Source organism: Lonchura striata, chromosome 1A (assembly GCF_050655825.1).
Source record: "Lonchura striata isolate lonStrDom1 chromosome 1A, ASM5065582v1, whole genome shotgun sequence".
Classification (NCBI taxonomy): domain Eukaryota; kingdom Metazoa; phylum Chordata; class Aves; order Passeriformes; family Estrildidae; genus Lonchura; species Lonchura striata.
In genome coordinates this window covers 4,181,278-4,202,120 of record NC_140741.1, presented here as the reverse complement: position 1 = coordinate 4,202,120, position 20,843 = coordinate 4,181,278, and the positions used below count along the sequence as shown (strand labels likewise).

The 20,843-nt window shown below is 40.5% G+C and overlaps 1 protein-coding gene across 31 annotated transcripts in view; it reads right to left on the bottom strand.

The window, feature by feature from the left end:
• Window positions 1–18,153, bottom strand: part of C2CD5 (C2 calcium dependent domain containing 5) — a 65,288-nt gene extending 47,135 nt beyond the window's left edge. For 10 of the 31 annotated variants that reach the window (XM_031503666.3, XM_085569681.1, XM_085569685.1 and 7 more), the window contains exons 1-9: window positions 17,953–18,151; window positions 14,894–14,980; window positions 13,296–13,467; window positions 11,225–11,320; window positions 10,572–10,727; window positions 8,188–8,386; window positions 5,492–5,643; window positions 2,487–2,681; window positions 125–210 (exon numbers count right to left, since the gene is read on the bottom strand). In XM_031503666.3, coding sequence (XP_031359526.2) covers window positions 125–210; window positions 2,487–2,681; window positions 5,492–5,643; window positions 8,188–8,386; window positions 10,572–10,727; window positions 11,225–11,320; window positions 13,296–13,467; window positions 14,894–14,980; window positions 17,953–18,042 — 1,233 coding nt within the window. In that variant the 5' untranslated portion in view covers window positions 18,043–18,151. The other 21 variants (XR_014952201.1, XR_014952200.1, XR_014952202.1 and 18 more) reach the window with 9 other exon arrangements.
• Between the last annotated feature and the right edge of the window lie 2,690 nt (window positions 18,154–20,843).

The window sequence follows — 20,843 nt, the reverse complement described above, 5'->3', positions numbered from 1 at the left end:
CACTTGTACTAAGTTCAGACGTAAAATTACATCTTTTCAAACGGAAAGTAACAGCAAACATGAACTTACTGCAAGATAAATTTTCACTTTAGTAGACCAGAAAAGAAAGTATAAAATGCCTTACCCTTTGTTCCAGAGCTGACTGAGTCTGTTGTCTTAAAAGAGTTTTAAATGGCCCCCCTTCTTTTCCAGCACTCCCACTGCCCATTCCTAAAGAATATCAGTACAAATGACATTCAAAGAAACATATATTATAATTTGTAATCAAAGGGTAATTTCAAAATAGATAAAAATTAGTCATTGAAAACACACCAATTATCCCCATAATTTTAATTTTCAAGGGAAAAAAAAAGCATCAGAAATTTAATTTTGGTTTGAGGGTTGTCCTAGATTTTCCTTTTCACACAACTAGCAGTGATTTTATAGTATTTTAACAAACCCTCCCAATCTAAGATTTTTTTCCTGCTGTTAACCTGAATTAAAATCAACTTTAAAATATAAAAACTTAGAGATGGGGATTTAAAATTCTTTCCTACGACATATAACTTTTTTATTTTCTTGTTTTTTGCCTATGATTTAAATATAGATTTACTTTTCACATAAAGTTGTTCCATAACCAGATTATCTACCCTTATCAAAAAGAGTCTCTCTGTAAGACTACTCTATAGCTGTGTACCTCTCACAATATTTTTATTTAATAGAAGTAATAAAAATCTGGTTTTCGGAGAGTTTTAGATAAGTAAATCACCTTTCCTAACTACAAGTAGGAGACTGTACACATAATTACAGCAGCAGTTACATAATGCATGATTTGGAACAAGAAAGGCAATGCATATCCTTTGATTTGAATATAAACTCTGAAAAAAATTACAAATCATTTTACACTGTGAAATACTCACTCATCTGATTCATTCAAATAAGCGACTACTTATTTGGGGCTACTACTGCTCAGCATTTAAAACTACACTTATTTGATTACTATATTGGCACACACATAACCTGCAGATTTACACAAGATAAACTCCAGTTTTGCATCACATGATAATTCTCTTTTTCCTCCTTTCAGAGTTTATCCTCCAGCCCTCCCGCCTGACCACAGGAGTTTTTGTGCAGAGAAAAATGATCAGGTACATGAACATCTTTGCTGGTCCCCTTGATAGGGCGTGCTGAGATGCAGGTTATGTGTCTGACAGTGACCTGGGGCTCTCTGCCCACAGATCACTCCATGCCAAAATTGTCTTTTTCCTAAAGTAAACACGGTGCTAGCGAACAGATTTTTTTGGTAATATGTCATGCCTATAAACACATTATCATTGCTATTCCTTATGTCTAAAGCCACCAGGGCCAGCATGACAAAGCAAAAATAAGCCCCTAAGCAGCAGAGGAAAGCAGAGCGTAAAGAACAAAAAGGTGTCAGGAGCAGGATGAAATACAAACACCAGAGTGCAAACAGTTAGAAATGAAGCCAAGATTTTCTTTTCCTGAATTTGTAACTAATTCAACATAATACTTCCTTGTTAGCTTCCTTTTTCTTCTGATCAAGAATCTGATATGGATGAACAAGAGTGTAAATATATATTGAAGTGCAGTTATTTGTTTCTACCAAAGACTGGGAGATCTAGAAATAATAACCTAAGACTTAATAATATATGTAAATTCATTCCTAACTTCATTCATTCATTTTCAAGAGTTACTAAGCTACCATTACCATGTAATTAGATACAAAACCACTACAGTTTTCAATGAGTATTTTTAGCTGTTCTTGGATAAGGAAACAAAACTATTAGTATCTGTATAGTCCCATTAAACAAGATTAAATTGCTTTTACTATTTAGCATTGATTCTAAACATCACTGTCAGGGACTATACAATATTAAATACAGACAAACATAGCATAAATACTACACATGAAACAAACTCAAAAATTACAAACTAACCGAAAGAGTTTCTACAAAAAAAGTGAAGTAATATCGACAACTATTTAATTGAAATCTATAAAAATAATCCATGTCAGTGGAATGAAAAAGTGGGCAGTAAAAACAAAAAGCATGGGCTTTGTTTAAAAGGTTAAATTAAAAAGCAGAGTTGGTAGCATCTGACAACTATTATTTTAGCAAATTATGAATGAATTCACGAGCAAGTGCAATGAGCAGTTGCTGCATGCAAAATGCAGGAACAACAAAGTGAAGAGAATGTGTGGGATCACAAATAAAGTACATTATTTCAGTCCAATTAGCAAAGGATGTTTTTCAAGGGTAAAGAAGTAATTCTGTAGCATACATAACATTGTTTCAAATCCTCTAAGAAGTTCTGAAGGTGTTTCAAGCTTCTGGGGCAGAGGTGAGAAATGGAATGCATAGTCATGTAGCCAGCAATTTTCAGAGGCTAACTGAGCAAACCCAGGGTTATAGAAGCATCTGAATGTTAATCAAATAACAACATTTCCTTAAAAGCTTGTTTAAAAGGCCATAATAGATAGATCCTACCAGAAGCAGCCAGAAGCAGCTCTTCAGTGAAAGAAACACTTTTCCTCAGAACAACTGGGCTGACATGGCTAGAGTGTAGAGGTTTAATGCTAGACCCCGAGAGGAGGAGACAGGACTTTTTAAGATGTGGGGAATCACAAGAGAGTGTAGGGGAGCTGGGAAACAGGAAAATCCTAGGTCCCTGTGGGGAAGGTGCTGTGGAGGAAAGTAATAGAGACAAAGATGTAGATTCGGAAGATGACTAAAGAAACGGACAAAAGAAATCAAAATGAAGCATTTTTGTTTTCTCTAAATGAATCAACACTTACTGCAAATTACTTCTTGACATACAAACAAATGGAATGACAATACAGCTCCACAACGTACATGAGAAGCGTGTTTTTAAAAATCATTACTTGATTAACTTAATTTTGAAATTAATTTTTTAGAGACTTGGTAATTAAACATTTTAAAGGTCGATCAAAATTTGATAGCAAATAGTATGGAGTAAAACCCAAACAACAGTCTTTGCACACACTTAATCTGACTACTTGCATTATCTCTGTAGAAAAAGTTATTTTCCAAAGAGGCCATGGATTTCTAGAGTAATAAATCTTGTAGAATTCTAAGTTCCCATCAAGTCTAAAGGAGTTCCTACCTTCTCCATTTCCTCCAAACATATGCTATGGCACATCAGAATGTATTCTGATTAAAAAACATCATGCTTTTTGTCAGCCTGATTCTGTTAATTTGCGGTGGCAAAAAATATATCCCTACTCCCAGAATTCTAACTCCAACCCTAAATTCAGCCAATGTATTTACAGATAAGAATGGATAACACAACACAATTGTATTTCACAGAAGACATCAAGGTAAAAGTCTCCAGATTTGGAGCTATTGAAAATTGGATGCTTAAGCAGATCCAAGTTTCAACTCCAGTGTTTTGTTACTCATACTGGGAAATTGTGGTATCTGCACTGTTTCTCCAGGTTAATCTCCCTCTCAGATACGTCAGCACACTAACTACCTGGCTGAGAAATAAAGAATATAATGTACTGCAGAAATAGCAGGAAATACTTATTTTTTCAAATCAGCCAATCTGAGTAATGGGTATCTCGAATCTGATAATGTTTGATGTATCGCATGAGAAGTCTGCATTTCTTTAACTACTAAGATCACCAACTTACACACTGAGATATTTGAACTTGGTAACAGCCTTGGGAGATAAAAACAGGTCTAAGCATATACAGTAACTGTTAACAACATACTAATTTCGTACGGCATGGAAGTGTCTTCTGCATATCATCAAATTTTGGGTAAAACTCATCAGGTGTTGTCCTTTCAACCTATTAAGATCCAAAACTGAGTTTGTCATAGCAAGATACAGTATGTTTAAATGTAACTAGAATTTCCTCTTTGGACAAGCTTCAGTAGCACAGTTAAAAGCTGCCAAAAAGACAGTGCTAATAAGCAAAACTATGCCCACAGTTTGCTTTAATACTAGAAAAATAGCTAAAAAATATCTTTACATACTTGAAAAATCCCGACAAATAAGAGGCACCAATGACAATCTGTTTCAGTTCTGAACAAACTGACTAAAGACAACAGGATTTATCCACCTACCTAATATTGCCAGGAAATACATTAGGCTGCTGCTTTAAGACCTAACACATCCACAGTGAGTTGCCACATGCCTAAATTCACAACACTTACATCTACAAAGATGATCACCTAGGTTACATTTAAATCCTTACATGACATCATCTTTACCATGGAAAATCTGATCAAAAGAAACAGGTTTTCAAATATTCTGTAAGCCAAACACCTGAATTTGGGGTGCTCATAAAGTAATAAGCATCCAATTATATCTGTAGGTCCTTTAAATGAGTGACCTCCATAGGTTACCCAGAGGACAGATATCCTTGAAAAAGGACAAAAATTAAAGTGTGCTTTTTTTGCTTCTTTGTTTTAAAAATGGGAGAGAGAAGACAGCAATAAGAAAGACAGCCTGCTAAATGGGAGTATTTTTAACACATCTAGGGAATAAACTGCATGAAATATTTAATACAACTCCATTTGAAAGCAATATTCAATTTATCTGCTAGGAAAAATTCTTGAAAGGAGTGCTATCAAGTAAAGCTGAATCAACTACCTTAATATGCTTAAAATTTGACTAATTAAAGAGAGCCATGAATGTTCTGGGCTTCAAACACCACAATTTAAAACACCATTTAAAAACCAACTACACTTCTACAATCAACTCTACAAAATACTTTGCCCTGTGGGGGCAAAATTCACAGTATTGGTCATACAATAAAAAATAAACATACAGGAATTCTTTGAATTTTGCTGACATCATTACTGACATGATTCTAACCACAGACTAAAAAATAAGAAGGGAGGAAAAAACAAGTTGAAAAAATTATGATAAAGCAATGGAAAAAGAAAAACGTTTTTTGAAGATGGCTGGATTACTTCTAATGTAATTTAAGGTACTTTGAAAGTGTATACTGTGTATGTAAAGCTATTTCCATATACCAAGAGAATAAAAAGACAGTGGCTGCTACATTTCTAGTTTTGAATTTGCAAAAGGGAGTTCAAAATTAGGTAAACGTAGGCAGTAAACTTAGGGCACAACACAGTAGGCTTGAAGGTTACATAGTTTTAGTAACACCATCCTTAACATATTGTGGTGAGAAATACACTCCTAAGATCTATTATATGAAATGGAGGAAATAAGGAAAAGGCAATTACTTAGAACTCCCTTAATGCTCTGAGATGTTTTATTTTGACTTGAATACAGTTGTGTTACAAAAGTAATTTTCAACTTATCCCAGACAGTGGAAATAAAGGCAGGATTGAAATTTTGACCCTGCAGAAACCCTTTAGAGCCTGAGGTGTGCTGTGTGAGGTCTCCAATTTTCACACCATTTTGATAACTTAAATACCAAAATGCAAAAAGGGGTTGAGTGAAAATATAAAAAGAGAAACACAACTTAAAGAAAAAGTGGGTGGAAGTGCCTTACCAGTTTTGGGTGTCAAACTCAAATCTGTGTCAGAAGAAGAGGACTGTCGACTGTAGGACTTGGAAGGTGAAAAGGAATAAGTTTGGTTTTTCAGAGGGGTGGAGGGTCCTGATGAATATGTATTGGGATTGGGATCTTCATTGAAAGGAATCCTGCCAGAAGAAGGTGGAAACATATTCAGTAATCCTGTGCCAAAGGACCTGGCTGACAGCAGCATGATCCAAACACCAGGATGGGACTGGGGCAGGGCCAGCAGCTATTCCTTAGATGCGAGGCTGGGAATGAGGCCAGAGGCAAAGAAATGCTGTTTTACCCTCTCAGCATCCTACACAGAGATGCTCATCATCTACAATGAAACAATTAAGCCAAATGAAAGGCATGAGATGTGACAAAAAATTATATATATATGCAAAATAAAAAAATCGAAAAGTTTATGGCTTAAAAATCTGGTCAAATACACAATGCTTTGAGTTAGTTTAATAAAGAAAAAATGATTTCAAATTACAGCTGTGTTTATACATATTGATACACTTATGTATATACACGTGCATTTTAAGGTAAAAAAAACAGAAAAAAAGATATGTTTCCTTATCCTATAGCATCAGCAGCATGCCACAGCTAAAAACAGAGCAAAGAGGAGAATCTTTATGGGAACAACTCTATTGACAAACAGTTTATTTATGCACAGCTTGACTTACCTGCTCTCTAAAACCATCTCTTCCACAAATGGCACAGACCCTTCCTAGAACCATTTTAAAACCTACTGTATCTGAATTATGTTTGAAAGCAGTTATGAGCACAAATCAATGTTTCCCAGTTCCATCACCATGGTTTTTTTTTTAGTTAATTTCACAGGAAGCAAGAGCGTGTCAAAGCGAAGAGCGTGGCTTTGTGGAAGAGACTCCGAGGCATCTCCAAGAAACTATTGTGCATTTGCTTGAGCTGCAGCACCCTGGCTGCTTCTCCCTGCTGACAGAAGGTGTGTCCAGCAGGAAATGAGGGAAGGAAGACGGGTGGTACCTGCCTACCCTGCCTGCCTGCCTGCCCTTTGGGAGCACTGTGCCTGTGGGCTGCCTCTCCCCAGCTGTGGAGTGTGAGCAGTCTCGTACCAGTGTAGATGAGAGTGGGAACAGACACAGAGAAGTTCTGAGTGAGTCGTGAGCCAGTAGCAGTGTGAATTGGGCTGTTGTGGGTCGAGCGGCATCCATGGCTTGGCGGATGAACCAGCGGAGACCTGAGAGAGTTTGCAGCCAAGGTGGAAGAAAAGAAAACAATACATACAAACAGGTTGCAAAGTTATGTTATCAATGGTTTCAGGGAAGTTTAGATAGAGGAGATCTCTTACTCTAAGCAGACTCTAAGAATTTCAATTCCTAGCATGCAAGAGTCCAGATGAAATAAAAGGAGGGAAAGGAAGAGCTTAAGCACTTGCTTGTGACTGCATCATTGATTTTTGGCAACAGGCCGTCAAGTTAGTAAAGCCAAGAATAAGAAGAATCAAATTAGTTGGTTTTGCTGCCTTAGAGAAACATTCCCATTTTTTGAACTGAGAAAATATCCATCACTGAGTTGAACGTGGATAATTTAGGAGGTGGAATTTCCACATTTAGCTGCAGAGTGAAAGGCACTGGTTTATTTATGGGTGCTTTTAAAGTTGATAATTACCAGGTCTTCCTTTTTTGCTTTTAAACACCATGCTGTTGTTCTATGCTGCACTGTATCCAGAAGTTCTTTTAAAGGCAACTTTTTGAAATCAAGACAAGTCAAACAAGCTATGCCATGAAATAGAAACCAGGAATTTTTAAAAGTCAGCTCGTATTTTGTAAAATTTTGCAGTGCAATTGAAGTCTGCACAACAAAAATGCCTCATCTCTATTGCAGTGACACAACATTTCAAGTTAATGAAAATGGCTACTTAATGCATCTAGAAATACAGGATATGTAATACACTTCTTCTTGCAGTTTTTTCCTTCTTGGATTGCTCTACCAAACAGAAAATAACTAATTTATCCATGCAAAAAAGGAGCAACAGCTGAAAGAAGACTGCAAGTATATTTCTATTAATTTGTATGCATATCAAAACACTGCACTCAAACTGTTTAGTGCTGCAGCATGTATGACCAAATTACAAAATTCTAATTCTCAGAGTAAAAAGATCTCTCTGCAAGTTCACTGTCTACCTCTTCTGCCATAGTCCTATTTGTTCCACATCAGTAAAAAGCAAAGCACACAATAAAAGATGAGGCCTCTCTGGGGTCATTGTCTAAATCACTGACAGAATAATCAGAATTCAAATTTATCTTCTCTTACATGCTTTATATAAATAAACTTGAACCAAAGGTATATTTGTGAGACATCCTCACAAAAATGTTCATTGCACAAACACAGCATCAAAGCAGAACTAAGCACACTTAAACTGGTGGATCATAAACCAAGGATATGTAGTACTGCTGCTACATAAATACAAAGTCATCTTAAGTAAGAATTACCACTCCAGCTTCTATATAACAACTCATCCAACCTGAAACTTTTCATAATTGTGGAATATAAAACTTATTGCAGACAAATAAAACTACAACAGAAAAACAAATTCTGGGGAAAAAAAAAAGAAACCACACCGGTTATGAAAAACTGCATGAGTATGAAAGGAAGAGAAGTGAAACTTGTTTCCCTCCAAGCTACTAATTCATACTTACTCCTTCATTTCTTTGGATGGGGAGTTACATGCAGGTAAAAATGCTGATGTGTTACTTAATTTATCCAACGTGCAGGCTGTTCCTATGGCTCTCACTACGAGTCCAGACTCTCCCTCCAAATCAAAACACTGCAAATAACCAACAACAGCATTTCCTCTCATTTCAAGCACCTTCAGGCCAATCTTCCTCTGCAATTCACCTACAAAACAAAAGGTAAAGAGCTCAGAGTTGCAGTGAATTTCTTCTATTCTCTTTTGTGGTCTTTGACTCAGCTTTTTGAGTGTGAACCAAGTCAAGAGAACAGGTAATCAATCCAATCCTACACAGCTAGGCCAAGGAGCCAGTCACAACTTCTGTCTCCTACAACATTGTGTGATACCAATCACTTACACAACTTTTTGCTTTTTTCTCCAAATCCATTTTGATTGCCAAAGCAACATGTCATTTCAGAGGTTTTTCCCACTAGCCTTTATTTCCAGTAGGCTTTTTTTTTTCCTTTTTTCTACTTATTCAGAGAGAGAGAGGTTAAGATGTGTTGTGGAACTCACGTGAGTTTCTAAATACTTCATATTTAATACCTCAATAATATTACATATATAATACTTCAAAACAATACAACATCTTTAAAATGAACAAGCATCTATAATTTCTTCATTTACCAATTTATTTAAGCATATTTCAACTTATTTCCCACTTTTTGCCCCTCTACTGCAAATCAAACACTACTACTTCTATTAACTGCACACAAGGACTGAAAGACTGTGACTATAAGAAACTGGTCTGTCATTAATGTTTTTTTAGGAGACATCTTTTATAGACATTAATGGTTCTGTGTAGCTGGATTGCCTTGGTAATAACTAAGGTAGAAAATATAATCTCTCTCCTTACAAAAATGGAAGATTTCCAAAATCCTCTGTTAACAAACTGAAAAATCCTCCCTGTCACAAAGGATGGCCTAACAGTCTTAATGTTGCTGCTGCTGAGAAATCAACTAGAAAGAAATGGCCAGAGAATCACAGAATTTCCTGAGGTGGAAGTGACCCACAAGTACCATCTAAGTCCAACTCCTGGCTCTGGTTTTTATTGCTTTCTTGAAGCATGATTCCAAAATTATCAGCACAGGTTACTCTTGTAAACTTCTTAAATGAAACCATGGCTGTAGTCTTGAAAAAACTCTAAGACTGAGATGGAGTATAAAAGTTTCTTTTTAACTTAACACAAAATGACAAAAATCTGTGAAACAGCCTGGATCACTCTCAGAAGTTCCAGATTTCTTCAAGATTCTTTGTGTGATTACCAATAAAATATATTGCAATAGCACACATTTTATTATATGAGATGAAACAGTATTCCTGTGAGTTTTTTGGGGTTTCTATCCTCTTATCTCTGCCATGAATAAAATCTAGCAGAATACTTTATCCACCTGAACTATTTATGCATGTCACTAATTATGCAAATATGGATTCTGTAAACTAATACGGGGGCTATAGTAACAAAAATGTCCTCATGTTAGTTACGACAACAGTTTAACTTTTTCCCTCACAGCATGCTGACCTTCCCAATGAAGGCACTTCTCCACAATCTTTTTTGTTGCCCCACTTACTGAAGATCTCAAGACACCTTCCACTAGCCCAGGGTGCTCAGAGCCCCATCCAGCCTGGCCTTGGACTCTTCCAGGGATGGGGCAGCCACAGCTGCTCTGAGCAGCTGTGCCAGGGCCTCGCCACCCTCACAGGGAAGAATTTAATCCCAATATCCCATCCAAACCCACTCTCTGTCAGTGTGAAGCTGTTCCCCTTGTCCTGTCTCTCCTGGCCCTTGCAAATAGTCCCTCCCATCTTTCTTGTAGCTCCTTTCAGACACTGGAAGGCCTCCAAGGTCATCCCAAAGTTTCTCTTCTCTCTCCTCACAGGAGGTGCTTGAGAAACAATGAATGAAGCCTGACTTCCAAGAGATGGGATGAGTACCATAAGCACTGATGCACTGTATCTGAAAAAGTGCCTATTTGTTCACATACTTCAACAAGTTCAAAGAGGGTGAAGTTCATTTCTTTAATTGTCTGAGTCAAAATTCTAGTGATACTCCTCATATGGGTTAAGAATATCTTGGAGAAAGTTTCACAGGTTTCTCTGACCTTGCTAAAAGCAACTAAAACATTATTCAGCAGCATGGCCTCCCCAAAAAGTGCAAAAAAAACCCAAAAAAACAGTAACACTGCCCATCAGTTACAAATATGTAATCCTCAGAAACAGAAGAGACTGTGTACCAAAACAAATCAACGCAATGAACAACAAAGCTCCTCTGCACCCCTGAGGCAGGCAGCTACTGAAATGCTGCCAGAGCACTGTCAGAGTGCCAGGGAGCCTTAGGGGCAGGGCTGGTACCTGACATGAGCGAGATGAGCCTCTGACGAGCCTCGTTGGACGCCCTGGGCGTGCGGATCCTGTCGATCCACTGGTACTCAGGGTCCTCGTTGACCACCAGCTCCTCCACGAAGCCGTGGATGACGACGGCTCGGTAGCACTTGGGGATGGACGTAGCTGGAACAGACACACACCGAGATGGCAGAGACAGGCCAGGAGCCCAGGACAGCCAGAAAAATCTCACATCACACAGCGACAGATTGCAGACAGTTTCCCAGACAATTTTCTGTGAAAATGTGGACACACCCAGGAAGTTTTGCTCGTGGAATCCTGGAACACTGATAAGATAATTCTCCAGTGTACCAGTTACAACATGTACCACTACGAAACCTTTTCACTTTGGGCCTCTTTAAAAAGATATGGACCCAAAATAACACCAGGTGTGTATGTGCACAGGCACTGAAATGCAACTTCTGGACATTAAAAAATCCCATCAGTTATTTGCATTGTTTTGAAATGTCAACAGTAAAAATGTGTTATAAAAGAAAAGCAATTTGTGTCAATGTTATCTCCACTAGGTTTATGCAATGAGCTGGTAAGAGAAGGGAGACAGAAGAGACATAGAAAAGAAGGAAAATTTTTTTTGTCCAAATTAACTTTTTTCCTCTACTTACTGCAAAAAAATTTGACTCCACAGGATGACTGCCTAAATCTGTTTAAATCATTGAAGAGATCTACTTTCACCACCACGTTGATCTCCCCACGTATACCTATCAATAAAAAACCACAAAATACCAGAAGTTATAACAATATAACTGTATCAATACAAAACTAGACCTATAAATTATTTCCTGTTATTAGTATTTAATACCAGAGGAGCAGGAAACCATAGCCTTGCCTCTCAGGTCTGCAGAGACACTGGCTCAGAGGAACTTTCCAGTTCTGCCAAGCCTGTGAGGCTGAAGGAATGAAAACAACACTCCTCAAATGCCTATTTGCACCAAACAGAACTTTGTAATATGAGACTGGGGAAAGAGAAGCCATCAGCCTCTCGATGCTGCAGTGGCCTATGCCACTCTCACTGCTCAATTTCCTCCCTGAAAAGATTTCTAAACTGCAGTAAAGCTCCTCTCTGAAGTTCAACCCCAGAAGAAAGATGTATGGTTCTTGTTACAACCACAAAGTGGCACAGCAAGTGTTTGCAAAATACTTTAACTGTGACAGTAAATATATAAAAAATAAGGTATTATAGTCCTTTTAGACAAAGGTTAATTTTCAACTATGATTATACCTTACTAGAAATGAAGTATTTTCTAACACAGAAACATTTCTTTTTGACTTCTCTCCTTTCCTGTTCTGAGCTTTTTCTTCTTTTTCCCCACCCAGTAACAAAATCATTTCATGTATTATAGGTTCTGACATATTGAGGACGAAACTTCTTGATAAGTCTGATCTCTAGTGTCTTCAGAAGCCTTTATCACATCAGCATGTGACACTGAAACAGCAGCACTGGATTTTTTTGTTCAACTGACATTACTGCAATAAAACCAGCTGCATCTCCCTTCCAAAATGCCAACAGGAAGAAGTCTTCAGTAATTATAACAGAAAATATCTCAGGGTTATAGGTTTTCACAAACACTCATGTTGAGGTGAAAGGAAAAAAATGTAATACAAACTTATAAACATTTTATTTATTGTTTTTTAAGGAAGCATCAATTAATGTTTGCCAAGAATCAAGATAATTGGAATGTAGTGCTATGAGCATGAAAAGAGAAGAATTTCAATTCTATTCACATAGAAAAAAGTTATGAAATACCAACATATCTGGAAAAACATAGAGAAGTCTAACTCTAACCTACCAGCTGTACACATCCTGAAACAAGTGTTTGCGTCATTTAGCTCCAGAAGAAAATGTGCAATAGGAAAATGTGCATAGGATTGAAAGGTAATTTAAAAAAACAATATTATTGCAGTATTTCTTAGTATTTTTACTCACTATAACTAGTTTAAATGCAAAAAATAATGTGCATCAGTTATGATGAGCATCTGCTGAACACCACTGATTATTTCCCAACAATGATTTAGAATTAGCTTTGAACATCATTAGGTCATTTAATTCACCCTGAATAATGAACGAGGGGGAAAATGGCAGCCACAGAGATGGTATTCAAGGTATTCAAGCAGCAAAATAATTGCTTTAAGCAGACACTGGCTCTCTGAGACAAAAGCTGTTGCATTAAAATCAAAAGCAAAAACATGATTACTTTTATCTTCTCATACCTTCAAGACATTCTGATGAAATCCACCTAGCACTGAGAGCACTTACTGCAGGGAAAAGGAATTTCATCCTGTTGAAGATATCTCACATCCTTGTCCCTTCATCTCAACTGAAGTTTATCACAAATCTCAGGAAGGCACACTTCAAGTAACCCCAGCAAAATTACATTTGTTTAGCAAACAAATGGTAATTGGACAATTACATCTGAGTTTTTTTTAATCTGAAATCTGCAGTAGCTAGTGAAGATTTATTCCCACTTGTCACAAGTCCTATGAAAGGCATCCTGCCAAGCACCAGCCTTTACTCCCCTGCCAGAAATTTTCTCATGTCAGAAAACAAGGGGAAAAAAGCCAGGAAAGTAGTTTTCCAACCCCAAAATTCAAGTTATTACAAATTTCTGAAGACAGCTTATGAGATGATACAAAGCAGATGACATTCCAGACATGTTTTAAATGAGCACAGCTTACCATGAATGGTGTCATAAATTGGAAACCACCCCGAAATAACCGTGGCCGCCTCGCTGTAGAGCAGAGGATCAATATCGATGTACACCTTGCCAATGGCATCGTTGGCACTGTACGTATCGTGATCGAGAACTGTGATCTGCAGAGGCTCATCCTGCAGCTCCTCATCATCCACCTGGAGAGCAAATATTAACAGGAATCTCAGTACTTAAAAGTGTGCAGGGAAGCGCTGCTGAAAAACCAACGCAGAGGAGAAGAGAGTGAGTAATGAACAGTGACCTGACCCAGATAAATCTGTAATGTCAGTTTCCTGAAGCTAAACAACATTCTAAAATTCCAAACAACTTTCACTCGTTTTGGTTTTATCCTTCAGAGACTGGTGAGATCCTGGAAACAGAGCTATCACTGGGAGAAGAACAGAAAAGCACCATTACAGAAATTATTCATTTTAAAATTCCACAATATTTTAAGTCACACTTAAAATATTGTCCACCTATAGACTGTCCACCTATCTCCACAATACATAAATTAATTAATTAAAGAAGAAGGGAAAAGAAAGAAAGAAAATTTAAAACAAAATACCTAAGAGGACTATTATGCACTGAAGTTTATGGTGTTCTTGTGACTGGTCAGTGGCTTAAAAGCAGGTATTTTACACAGCCTGCAGTAAAAATTCAATAATTCTACATATGCAATTTCCTAAACAAATGCAATAATCCATCTACAGATAACAACTATTTTCTTTTAGGACTAAGCCATTCCACGAATTTTTGTGTTCAGTGTCACAAACCAAGAATTAAGTTTGTTAACTGCAATGGGATGACTCATCTAAGTGTTTGCAGAGTTGTGATATTGCCTTAGAGCATGATAAATGAACCAGAACTACACGTTCAAGTGTTACAATATCTATTCTAAACATAATCCTCATTCTTTTAAGTAGCAAAAAAAATGAAAGAAACATGTAAACACTTGTTCAGGGCATAATGTCAAAGGACATCAACAAATTAGATCCTGGAAAGCAACAAGCAATTACAGGAAAATGCTGAGTGCCCTCGTTATTACATAAGGAAATGAGAAGAGAAAGTGTCTACCAATTGTTGTCCAAGCTCTTTATTTTTTAATCTCCACACAGGAATTTTCCATTTTCTCCTCTGCATTATCTTTGCAACCAAATGTAAGACTTCAAATACCAATTAACTTTCCTTGCTCAAAATTAAAAAAAACCCCACAAGAACACCTGTACTTTCATATATATGCATTCATTTATACATACTGGTAACTGTACTGAAAAAGCCTAACCTCTGCTGCCTTTGCCCCACCTTCACTGCAGCACTCTTTTTTCTAACTGAACACCATTTAAGCTGGATCCAACCTGGCAAGCTTTTATCTTCACAAACACTCCTAAAAAGACAAAGAGACGCCCTTAGCAAACAAGGTCTGACTGGAGCTGGGTTTGCTGAAAAGGCTTTGTGCATGTAAACACAAATATGCTTCAGTGCTTAGAACTCATTCTCTGCTGGAAATGCAATTATTTAATTAAGGGCAGCTTAATTAACCAGAGAGTGTGTACAGTTACAGGCAAACTCTTAAAAAATACTTACTTCAAATTTGAACCACTCAGAGTTCCACTGAGGATTAAGCGATTTGGGATACACATCTGTCTTAAATGTTGTATTTCCAAATTTCACCTAAAAACACAAGCATTCAATTAGCAATTACAAATACTAATAAAATATTTTTGAAACTTGTTTAACTGACATAGGCAATAATTTCAAATACATATCTCAACAAATCGTTTTCTTTTCACTGAGTGATTTTTTAATTCAATTTACATGTATCAGTATCCATGTGTCAATGACATTTCCAATCAATCTCTCTCTCATCCTGTCATACTACTAAAATTGTTTCTTTTCCTCCTCAATCATTTGAGAGGCAAAAATATCATATTTAAAGTCACTTTACATACTCTCCTTGCCTTCTATAATGAAAAATATTTTAAATGTTGATAGATTCTAAATGTTTATGACCTATTACTTCTCTCTAGGATTTCTCAATCAGCTTCACAGACAATTGATGAAACAAATACAGAAACATTCTGGATTTGAGATATACAGAGAGAGAGGACTACTAAAAATTGAATATTTTCTATATTTTTATTGCTTATTGCACATTCAACCATATAATAACCCACTTCAGCAGTTCCCATATGGTCTCCACAGGCATCTATTTCAGTCTAAACCCATTTTGGGTTTTGTGGGGGCTTCTTGTTAGCTTTTTTATAGTGAAACTGAATTTCTGTAATGCTCCATACATCACGAAGCCGCACAGCACCATGTAAGAGCCTTTATTTCACTGCAGCTTTCATTTCAAACCATTTAAAAACTCTTGCAGTTCTCCAGTTCTCTGAATGCTGCCTCTCAAAAAAAAAAAAAAAAAAAAAAAAAAAAGCACTTCACCTCATACCAGGTACTTCCAAATACTCAAAGTTACATTTTTAAATTTATTCAAGATTCTTCAGGAAAATAATGAGTAGGCAGATAGAAAAGAAATGCTGGAGTTACAGGTGTGTAGATTTTGACAGTTTTTATCTTTAAAAGGCTAAACACAGTTTGGAAAATAAATTTAGGCCTGGATTTGAACACTGTGCAGTAATTTTGCCCAAGACAGAGTTAAGTGACCCCCGGCAGCTAAAACTGAATTTCCCCAGCACTCCAGCTCCTTCACTGAAGCTGGCAGAGATAACACAACACCATGCTGCTGTCCACTGTGCAAAGTTAAATGCACATTTTTGGAAGAAATTGTAACAAAATATTCTGAGCTGGGACAAGGATCATTGTGCTCAAGCTAGTGAAGTCCAAGCATTGCCTAACCTGAGCCAAGTAAGAGCTCTCAAGTCTCTTCTCATTTTCTCTTCTAGTTCAAAGTTTATATTGCAATATTTAACAAGGAAATTTAAAGTTAGCAAACAACTAGAACCTTAAAATCTGCTTTGCATTTTTATTTAAGGAAAAACACATTGCAAGGTTTTTCAGCAATCTCACACAGAAAAATGAAACAATAGTTTCAAGCTCAATTAATTTTGTAATAAATCTCACCTGCTGTATTGCCTTCTCCACACACAGAAAGGGAAGTTACTTCACACTGTTCCTAATGAACAATCCTAAAAGCAAGGTTCCCATCTGTGTATTTCTATACCCTTATCTGTGCCAAGGCACCCATGGAACTGCACGTCAAGCCAGCTAAGCAAATTGATCTTCATTAAAATGTTTATTTTCCTTTTTTTTTTGCTACGCTAGTCTTTTACTATACGAATTTCAAAAATCTACTTTTCTACACCAACAGTAGGGCTGGGGAACAAGTAACCCACAGAAGAGGAGAGCTGTTTCTCCTAACACAGAGTAAAAACAAGCCAAATGAAACTTGGTAAACTGTATTTCCTAGTCCTGTTTTCTCTGTCTCCTAGTAACAAGCATCAGGGTTGTTGTAATTTTAAACTGGATTAACAGGCAGTCTACAAGAGAAGCTTTTAAAAACTAAAACCTGATGGGTGAAACAGCTGACAAAAGGGTGAAATGCTAAGTTTCATGTAATAAAATAAAATTATGTACTATTTTTGTTCCACTGAAAAGCTGAAATACACCTTCACTTTCCACCAGCTTACTCTCCCATTTAGCAATGCCCTTAGGCTCTAACATCATCCAAAAATTTTTAAGCACCAAATTAAATCAGGACTTATATACCCCAAATTTATTTTTATAAGATTTTCCAGTGTATACAGGTCTAGAAAGGCATTCTGTCTTCCTACTTTAATTCTAGTATCATGCCAACTTCAACCACTCATTTGTGGTACACCTCAAGCAGTATTTGTGGCACAAACCACGCATTTCCACAGCACATCATTTTTAAATAGCTCTGAATTTTCCCAGAGTATGAGTCCCGAACCTATGGAATAATTCTGAAATGTTCTAAGTCATTGGTATTGGAAGAAATTAATCAAAAACCATATGTAACAGAATCATAAAAAGGCTTGGAAGGATTGGGAGGGGCCCTAAAGCCCATCTAATTCAAACCCCCTGCCACGGGCAGAGTTGTCACCCATAGGATCACGTTGCTCAGAGCCCCATCCCACCTGGGCCTTAAATAATTCCACTTATTTTGTACTTCACCTTATTTTACAGTCCCTTCCTGAGCAAGACCTTACATACTGCCTGCAAACTACGTGACCGCAAAGAAGGCTGAAGCCAGACAACCTGGGCGCAATAAAGTGATTTAAACACGCAAACAACATTAAGTATTTGCTGACTAAAAGCCCCCTTGGAAAATATTTTAGTATTTCAAATGTTTTAAGAGGAAAGACGAATATTAAAAGCAAAGCCTGTGCAACCACTCACATAATCGGCAACACAAGTGATTTAGAGATGGTTTCATCACTTCGCCATCCTCCTCGCCGGGAACCAGCGAGGCTGGGAATGACCTCTGCGAGCAGCGAGCCGCAGCTGTGACCGAGCGCGGCACGGGTGTGCCAAGCTGCAGGGACGGCGCTGCCGCCGGGCAGCCGCTGCCACGTCCCGCAGCCCCGGCCCGGCCTCCCGCCCCTGGCCCCGCTGCCGGCCCGGCAGGTGCCGCCGCCGCGCGGGCCCGGCCCGCTCCCCGCGCCCACCTCCACGAAGGCGTCGGTCAGGTCGCTGGCGCGGTCCATCACCGGCAAATGGCGCCCCGCCACGATCTTCACCTTCAGCTTCCCCGGCATCTTCTTCCTCCCGCGCCCCGCTCCTCCTCCTCCTCCTCCTCCCGCCGCCGCCGCTCCCGCCGGGGCCGCAGCGGCAGCGCCACCGCGCCTGTGCCATGGAGCGGCGGGCGCGGCGCTGCGCATGCGCGCGGGGCCGCTCCGCTCCGCCCCGGCCGCCGGCAGCGGGAGCGGGGCCGGGAATTGTCAGCGCTCGGGAGCCCGCCCTGCCCGGGCACGGAAACCTGTTCGGGGATTTGGACTTCGCTCCCCGCTCCCGCCCTGGGCAGCTGCTCCAGGGCTCTGCCGCCTCCAGTGCTTCCTCACGCCTAGATTAAACTCCTTGTGCTTCGCTTCGTGGCCGCTGCGCCTTGTTCTGTCGCTGGGCACCACTGAAAAGTCTGGTACCGTCCTCTTGGCGCCCATTTGAGATATTTATACGCATTAATGGGATCCCCCCACAGTGTTCCCCGGAATAAACAGGCGCGGCTCGCACAGTCGCCCCTCACGGCAGAGATCGGAGCCCTCGCCATGTCCGTGCCCCTCTCCAGCAGCTCCCCGTCCCTCTGTCCTGGCTGCACAGAGCCTCCGGCCGTGCCCTCCGTGAGGCGGGCAGAGGGGCAGGAGGGCCCCGAGCTGCCGGGCGCGCTCCCGTGCGGCGGCCAGCCTGTCACCAGCGGGACTCCCAGATCCCTCCCCGCAGAGCCGCTCTGCAGCACGTCCCCCGCCCGTGCTGCTGTGTGGGGCTGTCCCTGGCCCGGAGCGGGCCCAAACCCGGCCCACTGACGCCGCGGTACCGCCCTGCCCGGCTCCAAGATGGTGCCCGCGGCCTCGGGGGCTCGGCCGCAGCCGAGCTCCGACTCCTCGATGGGGCTGCCCGAGCGCCGAGCCATCGATGGCGGCACGGACCGCGGGCCGGCGGCACCGCATCCCGCATCCCGCATCCCGCACCTGCATCGCTCATCCTACATCCTGCGTCCCTCATCCCGCACCCCGCATCCAACACCCCGCCTTGTGCCCGCTGCAGCAGCCTCCGGCTGCTCTGCCTTCCCGAGAAACCAGCCGGTGCGTCCTCGGGATGCTCTGCCTTCCCCAGGAAGGAGTTGCTCCCATGAGTACCAGTGAAAAGGGAGCCGGGAGCACCCGAGCATCCCCAGACACTCGGTGAGAGTGTCCTGTAAAGGATTTAAAAACAGCACCCCGACCCCGCCACTCCCCGTGGGTTTGTTTTGTTTTCTTAATCGAAAGACAAATATTTACAGTATTTGAAGGATTATGGACAGATTAAATGGAGTTTAGTTATCAGAAATAGGATTTGATACGGTTCCTGCAGCCGGGTTGTAACTTTCTGATGCCTGAAAAAGCTCTTTGTTGGGGTGCCGGCGCTGTGGGCGCTTGGCAGAAATGGAAGGAGCGGGGCCAGGAGCGGTCCGGGCTGTGGGAGCTCCTGTGGGCTGATGCTGCCTCTCCGCCCAGCAGCAGCAACATAAAAGAGCCCTTGTGTTTTGGTTAAACACTCGTCGGGTGTTGAGCCAAATAGGAGATCTGCTGGGATTATTTCCCCTTCTTTCTAATCTTACCAAAAGACTAAATAATGTTATGGGCTGGAGTGTGATACACCAAACAAATCATATGACTGAAATGCAGCAGTGTGTGGTGGAGAGAATTTAGGTGTAGAAGACCTCTGGCTGGCTCTCCTCAGGCTGCCTGCAGTCAGTCCCACCAACACAGCACTTTGTCTCTTGGGCTTGTTTGTTCAACACCTTCAGCACTGATGGGGACGAGGGCACAGAGAGCACCCTCGGCATCTCTGCAGGTGACACCAGAGTAGGGAAAGTGGCAGAGACAAATGCCAGGACCCCCATGCAGAAAGACCTCAAAATCCTCAAGAAAAGAACCAACAAAGACTGCAGTAAGAACTCACGTGAAGCTCCACACCGGGGCAGAATTGCCCCACATACTGGCTGAGCAGCTATTTTGCTAAAAAGGAGTTACAGTGGATGCTGGGGTTCCAGTGCATTACACTGGGGTTACAGTGGATGCCTGCTGACTGTGAGCTGGCAGGGTGCTCTCACTGCACACAGACCACCAAAAACTCCTTCCAGCTCCTGCTCAGTGCAGCTGGGCCCACCTGGAAAAGAATGTCCACAAAAGGACATGAAGAACCTGAGGAGGGTCCAGCAAAAGGCCCCCAGATGGTGAGGAGCCTAGAGCTCATGTCTTGCAAAGGGAAGGTGAGAGCCATGGGCGAGTTTAATCTACAGAAGAGGAGGCTGAGCTGTTGTCAGCTCCCCACACAGCACAGGAGAGGCAGAGCCCAGCTTCTCTCAGGAGTGATTGAGTGGAATAGTGAGGGCTGTGGCTCTACCTGTCTGCCATCCTGGCTTCTGGAAAGACCTAGAGCCTGTGCTGTAACCCTGCCTCTGGCCCCATCTCCTCTCCAGGCTTTCTGGATGAGCCCTGGAGCTGGTCCATGGGGACTGTGCCAGAGGGAAGGAGGCACAGGGCACCACTTTAGCAGTGCTTGGCCCCCGCTTACAGTTTGTCCTTCCTTGTCCTTTCCGTTCCCCTTGTTGATCCTTGGTGTTTCATGGACCTCTGTTTTCAAGGCCAAAGTTGACCATAATGCAATATACTTAGATTTTCCCTTCAGCACAAGGAATAAACCTTTATCTGGTTGAACCTTTGACCCTAGCAGCCTTTGACTGACTGACCATCTAAATGCTTCTGGGGATTTTGTTGCTTCAGGTATTTCCCTTGGTTAAATAGAAGGTGGTGCTCCAATCTCATTTGAACTTTTAAGACTTTTAGTTAGCCAATAACTC